Below are 11,510 nucleotides of genomic sequence, written 5' to 3'. Positions count from 1 at the left end.
CCTAGACCCTTCATCAGAAGGGTCTAGGCCCGAAACGTCAGCCTCTCTGCTCCTAGGATGCTGCTTGGCCTGCTGTGTTCATCCAGCCCTGCACCATTTTATTCCATTAGTTCTGCTCTTTTCACAATCCCTGCTTTGAATACATTGCCAATGACTTTATTCCATTCTATTAATCTTCAAAGGGAAAAATCCTTACAAATGATTATTGGTCCTCCTAAGGATATTGAGAAAATCATCAATCTCACTCTACCACCATCAATTCCTGCACTGTTTCATTTTACAGACAATGGATTCTCCCTCAATGACTACCTTGAATGATCTTAGTTTTTTTAAATTTATGCAAGGGATGAGGGCATCACTGGCCAGGTCAGCATTCATTGCCTATCCCCTATTGCCCAGAGGGCAGTTAAGAGTCAACCATGTTACTGTGAGTCTGGAGTTACACATAGGCCAGACCAAGTAAGGATGGCAGTTTCTTTCACCAAAAGAAATTAGTGAATTAGTTGGGTTTCTCCAACAATCTTCAATGGTTTCATGGTCATCATTAGATTCTTAATTCCAGATATTTATTTAATTCAAATTCCACCATCTGCCAGGATTCAAACCTGGGTCCCCAGAATATTACCTGGATTAACATTCCAGCAATAATACCACTAGTCTATTGCCTCCCTGTAGTAGCACCATTCTAAACATTAAGACTGATGAATGATGACTTTATGATTAGAAATAAACAAAATGACTATGTACATGTAGGGCTTAAAGTCAATGCTCATATTTGGAAAGGAAAATATGCAGGATTATTATATGCATGAGCAAGTGATTAGGACTGAATAGCTATTTCAGGAGCCAGCACAAGCTCCAAATGACCCAAAATGGCCTCCTTTTATACAATTCAATTGAGTCTATTCCTCTTTAGTCATGGAAAATCAGGATTTAATGGATTGTATCAACCAAATAGCTTGTAGCTGCTCAAGATGTATTAAAATGTCATTTTGTTGGTCGTGTTGTGATTAATTGTCAGTTTCCATTTCCACTAACAACTTTCCATTTAGTTAACTGTAGTGAATTTCAGTTAAAAATGTCCAATTTTCAGATTTTTTTAAAAATAGCAAATAATAACCTGGAAAGAATAGCATTCCAGAGTGTGTGGCAGAGAAAACCAAACCCTTAAAAAAATGTTTTATTATTGCATTGTGGACTTGGCAGATCTGCCCTCCAGTGGATTTAGGGAAATGAATGGACAAGAGATCAACACAGGAACAAGTAGCACAGTGAGGTTCCAGCAGAAGCTTCAGAGGCTGCAGATGGCACCATGCTATATCATCACCTGAAATTGCTCTATGCCAACCATGTGAACTGGGTTTGAAGCAAATTGTCTGTCAAATTTTTTCACTACCCCGATCTTCTTTTCATTGCAGTTTGCAAAACAATATTTCAAACTCTTTTTGGAGATTTACTTCCTCATCTCACATTTACTTGGGCTGAAGTTAAAAATCTTGATAATAGAAAATAGAAGGAAAATAGAAAAGAGCTTGTCGAAGATTATTAATGAGCCTGTTTTGCCAGTTTAGCCCACTTGACCTGTAGTAGTATAGATTTTTTATAGAAATCAATGACTCTGTTCATCCAGTTCTGGCCCCTTTCACATTCCCATTTTCCATTTTGTCACCAATAACATCTAGGCTCTGAATCAGGGATTCCTAAAGTGGGGGAGATGGAGGGAGATGGTGGTTGGGACCCCATATGGACTCACAAGCTGAAACTTAAGGGTCACAGATTCAGAGGAAGCAATAGCTTCAGTCAGAGCTGTTGTAACAGCTGCTCTCTCTTACAGGCCCCCACTCTCACAGTCCCCACCCCATCCCCAGCCACACTGTTAGATCTTACTGATAATTTTCCAGGCTTAAAATGGGATGACAGTGTGATAATATCTGGGAAGCACTATCGTAAGCTCTGGAATTCCCTCCCTTAGTGCCACTGCCTTTTATTCTTCTTAGATATTCCTTAAAGCTACTGACCAAACCTTTGGTCAGCTTTCCTAATGTCTCTCTGTGTGATTCAATGTCAAGTTTTGTCTGACAATTTTGTCTGAAGCTCTTTGGAAGGTTTACTATGTTGAAGATGCTATGTAAATGAGAATTATTACTCTTGATATTAGAGTCAGACAGAACTTTGTTTGAAATTAGGTTTTCCATAGCCACGTACATGTGTTCAGATTTAAAAATCTAGTAATTCCCCTATCACAGTTCTGACATCACACTTTAAGGTGTCAAAAGTGGTACAATTAGAGGAAGACAGTTGGACAGGCTTGCTGACTGACCCAATGTTATTAATCTGGCATCTCTCCAAAATCAGGAAGCAAGGATCACATATTTTTCATCAGTCTCAGGAAGTACCCAGTGTAGTCCCCTTCGCACAGGGACAGGTTAAGACATTTCTCCAGCACTTCTTGATTTTATTTCAGTATCTGCAGTATTTTTCTTTAATTTCAGTCCAGCGGAGTATTTTCTTTTAAATCATTTACAACCTATGTTTGCATTTTTTTTTCATTTTAAAGAACAGGGATTTAAACAGATCGTATTGAATTAGAGAGTCATACAGTGGAGAAGAGGCCCTTCAGCCCATTAATTCTGCACCGACCTGTCTACACGAATCCAACTTTCCAGCACTTGGCCCATAGCCTTGAATACTATGACATTTTAAGTGCTCATCCACATTCTTTGTAAAGATTGTGTGGTTTCCCGCCTGTATAACCCTCCTTGGTAGTGCATTCCTCATTCCTACCATCCTCTTGGAGAAATTTGATTTCCTCTAAAGCACTCTACACCTCCTGGCCCTCATTATTGATCATTCCAACTAAGGGGAACAGCTGCTTCCTACCCACCCTGTCTGTGCCCCTCGGAGCTTTGTAGACCTCAATCAGGATCCCCCACCCCTCAGCCTGCTCTGCACTAAAGAACACAACTCAAGCCTATCCAGACTCCCTTCATAGCTAAAATGCTCCAACGAGGCAATATCCTGGTAAATCTCCTCTGCACCCACCTCTCTGAAATTCTGGCTCTAAGTTTTTGCAAACTAAGCTTAAGTTACAACTTTCCCAGTTGAACACAAGCCCATTCCCACAAGCATGTAGTATCCAAACTAGGGAGCAGAATGGAAACTTGAGCAGAGAGGTCAGAGGTACAGAGGCCAGCTGTATTGCCACAGCCCTGTCCGACATCAGCTACCACACAGAGTGTGGAATTAGCTTGTGCCTTTCTGGAACAAAAACAGTAGACACTGGAGAACCTCAGCAGGCCTGGGAGCATCTGTAGAGAGAAAAACAGTTGACATTTCGACTCCAGTGATGTTTTTGAGCCTTTCTGGCTTGAGTGTCTTGGTGGAACATTGCAAACTACAGGTGTTCAACAAATCATTGAGATAGCTTAAAAGATGAGATCACTAGAACATAAAACTAAACATTGTCACCTGTGAAAGAAGGCATGTGGGTAAGTATTCCTTCCTAAGAATAAGACTCCTTTCACCATATAGCCTAAAGATATTGTACATTTTGTAGTTGAAGCTGAATTTGTGGAAATTACAGTGTGCAATTGATGCATGATTTCTGACCGTTTCCTCTGTTTTATGGCTCCATCATTGATGTTGCAGCTGTACAGGATATCGGTGAGGCCACTTTTATAATACTGCATACAATTCTGGTCACCCTGCTACAGGAAGGATGTTGCTAAACTAGAAAGGGAACAGAGAGAAAAATAATTACAAGGATATTGCTGGGACTGGAGGGTTTGATTTATAAGGAGAAGTTGGATAGGCTGGGACATTTTTACTTGGAGCATTGAGGCTGAGGGGTGACCTTATAGTATAATGAGGGGCATAGATAAGGTGAATAGCCAAGGTCTTTTTCCAAGGGTAGGGGAGTCCAAAACTAGATGACATGGGTTTAAGGTGAGAGGGGAAAGATTTAAAAGGGACTTGAGGGGCAACGTTTTCACACATATGGTGGTGCATGTATGGAACGAGCTGCCAAAGGAAGTGGTACAGGCAGGTACAATTATAACATTTAAAAGGCATTTGGGCAGGTACATGAATAGGAAAGGTTTAGAGGGATATGGGCTAAATGCAGGCAAATGGGACTAGTTCAGTTTAGGAAACCTGGCCAGCATGGATGGGTTGGACTGAAGGATCTATTTCTGTGCTGTAAAACTCTATGACTCTATGTGAACTCAACAGCAAAGAATGAAGGTCAGTCATGCGCAGAACAAGACTACACTTGACACTCTGGTTCACAAATGTGACCACTATTGATGTTAAATCCCACAAGAACATAATTGGCCTTCACATGCCTTTAGTTCCTCATTGGAAATGTAATTTTTGGCTAACAGTGGAACTTTAAACCATCAATGTGGTTTCACCATCTGGTAAACATGCCTAATATCCTCATGTAATGTTCTAACTTGTGCAAGAACCAACTCCTGACATTTGGACCCAGAATCTGTAGCTTTCCACATGAAAAATATTGTGTATAAAAGTTGATTCCATCCCCCCAACCCAAAATCCTTCACTTTCCATGTACATTGTGCTAGTTTTGGGAATATGGAGTATGAGTCTTCATCACAATTGCCTTATTTCTCTTTAAACACAGAAATAGTGGAAGAAAGACTGGAACAGCCATTCCCTGTTGAATTCAAAACCCTAGCCAACAATCAATATCAGTGTCATTGTTAAAAACTGAAAGAACTGCCGATGCTTTAAATCAGAAACAAAAACAGAAGTTGTTGGAAAAGCTCAGCAGGTCTGGCAGCATCTGTGAAGAAAAAATCAGAGTTAACGTTTCCGGTCCAGTTCTAAGGAAGAGTCACTCAACCCGAAATGTTAACTCTGATTTTTTTCTTCACAGATGCTGCCAGACCTGCTGAGCTTTTCCAGCAACTTCTGTTTTTGTTCAGTGTCATTGTTGGTGGTTCAGGAGTTCCAAAGACCTGCCATGGATTTCAATGCCCATGCCAATATTATTTGGGTTTAAAAGTTGACCCCTCTACTTAATGATTAAAAGTTTGATCTCAAAAATTCAACTTGTGCACAAGTTTATATAGTGGAACCAAAGAAATAGAAGTTACTCAGAAAATAATTTCCCCAAATATTAGCTGAGGCTTTATACATTGTTCTTAATCTTTGCTACAAATGCTGACCACATTACTGAAATGATTTTCCTCTGCATTTTGATCTGAAATCAGTGAAATCATTAAGGACACTTTAATGGTCTCCTGTTAGGAAATAATACTGCCCTTTTAAATGGGTTAGGTTAGTAGCATCTATTGCCTGAAATTTAACATTAACCAATGGAATATATGTCATCCTGTAAAGGCCATTTAGAAATCTCCTGTTTATTTGAGTCAGAAGCTCCACTGGTCCAGAGTGCAGTTTGAACAAACAACAACTGATTTGTTTAAACATAGAGAGGATAGACCTGAATTTAGTTGAGCAATATTGAGCGTAGTGCCTCATGAGGAATAGTAATTTCATCCAATGTCATTAAGCATCTGTAATTCTACTGGGGACTCGCAGTCAAACTGTAATGTAATTTTTTTGTACTTTAAAGAGGCTGGGCAGAACCATACATTTTTACAGAAATCAGTCTTTGGTGACAACATTATCTCCATTTCATTGCTATCAAGAATAATAGAGAAGAAGAGAGAGAGAATCAGAAAATGCTAGTTTGTCTTTGTATACTTGTTGATAGCAATATTCCCAGGACTGAATATGAATGAAGGAAAACATGACAAATTGAACATCATCTGGAAAATGTTTGAGGCAAATTCCTTAAACTCTTTCAAAAGAAAATGTGCACAGCAGAGAACAGGGAATAGGACAGTACCACTGAAAGACTGTGATGAAGTAGATGTAATGAGCAGGGGTTACTGTGAGTGCAGACTCATTTGGCCGACTGTTTCTGTGAGTATGTGTAATTTTAAAGTTGATTGTTCACTCACCAACCTGCTGAATTATGCTGCAATTTACAGACATTATGTTGGCAACAGAAATGGGAAGTCTGTTCGCTGTTTCTGAGTCAACAGCAAGTTTGATCAGTGTCTTCTGCTGTAAGATTCCATCTATTCAGATGGACTGCAGGACGTGCAGAGAAAGTGACACAACTTACTCGTGAATGTCATGCTATCTGTACCTTATTTTTAATTGTCACCTCTTCGGTCCCTGCCAATCAGCTTTGATTAGTTGATGATTGGTTTGTTACTGTATAGATTCCAGACCAGATAGGCAGTGTACCTTTCAGACAGTTACATGACATCACGACATATGATATTTTGGTATAAAAGTATCTATACTCATCCTCCGTCACAGTTCCAGAGCAATGGAGTCAGTATCGTGTGTTCATTCATTCAGTTGTGTGTATGTTATGTACAACACTATCAACAAGTACAGAACCTAGACAATGTATAAGTCTGTGATATTAAAGCAATGTAAGTTATTAATGTTGTTAATGAACAAATGTTGTCTAAATTGTACATTAAGCTAATGATGACAGCTCGTTAGTCGCAGCCGGTAGGTACTAAAAGGCTGAAAAGGTACCAGTAGTTTCTCATCATTGACCTGATCTCAGAATTGAAGTTATCAACAAAGACCAAAGAGCTATAATCTGGAGAAGAAACATTTGTGAGAACTTATTCTCTTGTTGGAAGAAAAACGAGAGGCCACAGCTATGTTGAAATCAATCTTTAAAGAAATTACGGCTTAGAAAATCTCACAGTAATTGGAAAGAGTCATCATGGTATCTTCAAAGGAAAATCATTTTTAACCAATTTGTTGAAGTTCTTTGATGGAGTCATACGTGCTGTGGATAATAGAATAGCAATAATCAAATAGAATAGCAATTTATCGTCATGTGTACTTTTACAAATAAAAAGTGAAAGGTTTTATAAGTCGCCATGCCATGGCACCTAAGTTAATGACAGAAGTCATAAATAAGAAGAAAGAAAAAGCTCATCACAGTTCAACTAACAGCTCCTGGTTTCAGGGTATGCTGGAAAACAGGGCTGAAAACGCCACACAGGGCCGGGCCGAGAGCCCCACGCTAGGCCCAAACCGCCCTGCCACACCGAGATGAGGCATCCACACCAGGACTAGAGCTTCACACTGGGCCGTTGGAAGAGCCGGAAGCCACCTCTGAAGCAAGGATGAGACGTCCATGCCAAGACGAGACCTCCGTGCCGTGACTAGGCCTACACACCAGGCTGCTGGAAGACCCGGAAGCTGCCGAAGAAGACCTCCAACTTGAAACGAGACCTCCACGCTGGGACAAGACCACCAGGCCAGGCCGAGACCGTCCCTCCTGGACAACGCTGCTAGTCCGGGACACTATCACACCAGGAGACCACCACTCCAGTAGACTGCCCCACCAGACACCAGGCCTATACCGCCATTCTGGGCCTTTGGAAGCCACCTCATAAGTGGGCCTGGGCTAGGAGAATACGCCTTCCGCGGAAATCATTAAAAGAAGGCAAGGCATCGTAATAAGTAGAAACATTAAAAAGAAGCATAGGAAGAAAATAAAGGAAAGTGGATGAAGTAAATGAGCTCTGGGCTCCTGGGCTGAGGAGCCTGCACATTTTGCTGCTACTCTGCCGCCATCTTGATAAAGGATAAAGGGAAACCTTTAGATATTCTGTACTTGGATTTCCAGAACCATTTGAAAAAATGCTATATCAAGAGTTATTGTGGAAAATACAAGTGTATGATATAAAGGGAACACATCGCCATGGATAGAAGATTGGCTCGCTGGCTTTGGGTTTTTCCCTGACTGGCAGGAGGTAATAAGTAGCATCAGCTTTTTACAATTTACATCAATGGCCTAGCTGAGGGGAGTGAAAGCATGGCAGCTAAATGCGCAGAAAACACCAAGATTGGGTAGGAAAGTCAAAGTTCTGAAGAGATATCATTGGACTCAAAAAATCAATTCTGTTTCTCTCGCCATAGATGCTGCTAGATCTGCTGAGCTTCTCCTGTACTTTCAGTTTTTATTAAAGATAGGAAGGTATGTTGAGAAGAAGGCACAAGGTGTTTGCAGATGGAGATAGATAAGTTGAGTGAGTGGGCAGTTGAAGTATAATGTGGGAAATTCTGAAGTTCACTTTGGCACGAAGAATAGAAAAAAGCAAAGTGTTACTTAAATGGAGAATGATTGAGGACTTCTGAGATGCAGAGGGATTTATATATTCTGGTTCATGAGTCACAATTAGTTAGTACACAGGTACAGCATGTAATCAAGAAATTAATGGTATTCTATTCTTTAGTATGAGAGGGATTGAGCATGAAAGCAGGAATATCAAAATACGGCTGCTAGAAATCTGAAATAAAAACAGAAATTGCGAGAGAAACTCAGCATCCGTGGAGAGAGAAACAGTGTTCGCATTTTGAGTCCAATATGACTCTTCTGCAGAACTGAAATTGACGGCTTTTATGCTGTTGACAGAGATGGAGGAGGAGAGGGGAGGTGGAGTGAGGGAGACAGGTTGTGAGAGTATCCCGAACAAAAGAGAAAGGGGTTGCTAATTGTGGTAAGGGAGAGACGGAAATGTGAAATAGGCCCGTTGCTCCTCTTCCTCCTCTGTCAACAAAGGATGTAATGTTACAAGGAAATCATAAAAGCATGGGGAAAGGTGCAAGCTAAAACAAGAGAAACCTGGAATATGCTAACAAGTCAGGATAGGCTTTCACTCCAAATCTCAAAGTCCCATTGGATATTTTGGATTAAAGAAGGCATTTAGAAAATCATTTAACAACCTAGGTCAACCACAAGAATGAGTAGAAAAATGATCAGAAAAAGAGCACCGTTACTGCAGCCAGAGGGAAGCCAGCTGTCTCAGCAAGGAAGGATTAAATTGTAACTGAATTGATCAGCTAAATGTTGTACACATTTTATCTTCTGCAGACTGTTGTTGGTGCATTGCTCACATTGTAGACTTGAACTGCAACACTACCTATGCTTTGCTCAGGCTGTAGAGTGAAATCTACGTATAATACGGTAAATCATTAAATGGAACTCATGTGCCTCATTCCTCATTAATCTGGTTGGGTCTGAGGTCTTAACACCAGTGAACTGCTAATATAAATTCAGTTATAGATTTAGAAAAGGAAATTATCAATGTATCTGCCAGAACCTGGAACATTACGTGACTTTTGTATCCATTATAGAACTTTTGTGCTTTGGGGCACCGTAGCACTTAATCCGCAAAGTCAAAGACGTCTTGTTGAGGCCTCAAATCTAATTTCATGAATGTTAGGACTGGTTGTTCCAACAAGATGTTTGTTGATAAATACATCTCACCAATTATGGCTTTTAGAAGCCTGAAAAAAAAATAAAGTTTTAAAAAGAATTGCAGTGTTCATTGTTATATCCATTTGTCTGAAGGCTGAGATTGCTGCCTTGATTTATTTTATAACTTCACATCATCTGTGACCTATTTCAAATGGCTAATACTTGGCAAGCTATCGATTTGGCTTCACCACATGTGCTGCCATTGGCTCAGTGGAACACTTTGCAATAAATTGGATTTACAGGCCAATTTAATATTGCAGCACACGTGAGTACAGTACTTAAATGATGCGTTAACGTCCATCAGTTTAAAAAATCATCAGCAAACAAATGCTACAGTGCCTTAGAGGAATACAGAACATCGTTGCCTGACTGTTGATGTACTGATGTGACACTTTTAATAAGAATGCTGCAGATTCATTGGTTAGAAGAAGGTACAAATCTTATGATTATTAACCCCTCCACAGCAGAAAATTCCACATGCTGAGAATCAATGCTTTTTCAAATCTCCGTTTTAATGCTGATGTGATTATTTGAATTTATGTTCTTGTTTTACTCATCAGTAGAAGCGATTTTGTACTTAAGGAAGCTACAAACCTATCAGAAGCATCTTCCTTTAAAAGTTTAAAATGATCCAACTTCACCTCATGTCCAACTTCCCAGCCTGTTCCTTGTAACCCTCGACTCCCTTGCCATGCAAAAATCTGATTGACTTCGCCTTGAATGTCTTTTGACTGTTTCTTCTAATTTCACTTCCGTAAAGAACCTTGAGAGATGTCTAAACATTACAGAGGCTATGTAAATGCAAATCTTTGTGGCTGAACAGCCTATTCTGTCTTCAACAGAGCAAGTGACGTTGCTAAATTGTACTTGCGAATGTTCATTTGAACAAGGTTGAAATTCTCAATGCCATTGGAATGATCGATGTAAAAGGGATGATGTGTGCACTCACCAGGTAACCCCAGACAGAGCAGGACACTATAGTAAATGACTGGGACAACTCCCAGAACACATGGTGATCTCTCATCGCTCATCTCACCCAAATCTTGCCAAGGATCTGGGAATGTTCTATTGTGCTCTTCAATCATGTTCTTTGTCAGGAGGCGCATCAGAAGATCTGCAAAGTAAAGAATATTTGGTATTGCCTTTCCATTCTAGACTTATGCAGACGGAAGAGCCCATTGGTGCATTTAATTAAGACTGTTGCAATTTGTAAACATGAAACCATCCAAGTCCCTGCAGCCCCTCTGCTGAGTTGCACCAAGTCCCATTCACCCATCCCTCCTGTCCTTGCTGACCTGCAATGGTACATTTTAAAGAAAATGCCTCAGTTTTTAAATTCCGATCCCTTCATGTTGTCATCTTTCCCTAAAACTTCTTCCATTATTTCTCTAATCATCTTATGCTCCTTTGAGGTGTCTACTTTTCTCACATTCTGGTCTCCTGCTGTAATATTCCCAGTGTGTCTTCCCAGACTTCAATTGCTTCATCACTGACAGCCATGCTCTGATATTGTGAAACTTTGAGTACTGTGAGCAGATCGGAGCACCACACATCAGGAAGGACATATTGACCTTGGAGGGAGCACAATGTAGTTTTACAAAAATGATTCTTGGACTTCAAGGAGAGCTTATACAAATTAGGCCCATTTTCCCTTGAATTTAGAAGGTTAAGGGATGATCTGACCAAAATCTTCTAGATATTAACAGGAAAAGCCAGGGTAGATAAACTATATCCACTGGTTGGGAATTCTAGAACTAGGGTCATATTCTAAAAGTTAGGGTCAGACAGTTAAGGAAAGATGTTAATCTCATAGAATCCCTACAGTATGGGGACAGGCCCTTTGGCCCAACAAGTCCACACTGACCCTGACAGCATCCCACCCAGACCCATCCCCTACACCCACCTAATCTACACATCCCTGGAAACTATGGGCAATTTAGTGTGGCCAATCCACCTAACCTGCACATCTTTGGACTGCGGGAGGAAACCAGAGCACCTGGAGGTAACCCACGCAGACATGGGGAGGATGTGCAAACTCCACACAGACAGTTGCCTGAGGCTGGAATTGAACCTGGGTTCCTGGTGCTGTGAGGCAGCAGTGCTAACCACTGACCCCTCGTGCCACCCCCCCATTTCTATATACTTCTATATACTACTATATACAAAGGATGGTAGATGG

At 40.6% G+C, this 11,510-nt stretch overlaps 1 protein-coding gene across 1 annotated transcript in view; it reads right to left on the bottom strand.

The window, feature by feature from the left end:
• The window catches only part of gpr142 (G protein-coupled receptor 142), a 12,540-nt gene extending 2,103 nt beyond the window's left edge, over nucleotides 1-10,437 (bottom strand). Inside the window, exon 1 of the mRNA XM_020512197.2 lies at nucleotides 10,281-10,437. Coding sequence (XP_020367786.2) covers nucleotides 10,281-10,437 — 157 coding nt within the window. The remainder of the gene's footprint in view (nucleotides 1-10,280) is intronic.
• Nucleotides 10,438-11,510: the final 1,073 nt, after the last annotated feature.

The sequence above is a fragment of the Rhincodon typus genome, chromosome 23, assembly GCF_021869965.1.
Source record: "Rhincodon typus isolate 14 chromosome 23, sRhiTyp1.1, whole genome shotgun sequence".
Classification (NCBI taxonomy): domain Eukaryota; kingdom Metazoa; phylum Chordata; class Chondrichthyes; order Orectolobiformes; family Rhincodontidae; genus Rhincodon; species Rhincodon typus.
The sequence above is the reverse complement of the archived record's forward strand: the minus strand, read 5'-3'. Positions and strand labels throughout refer to the sequence as shown.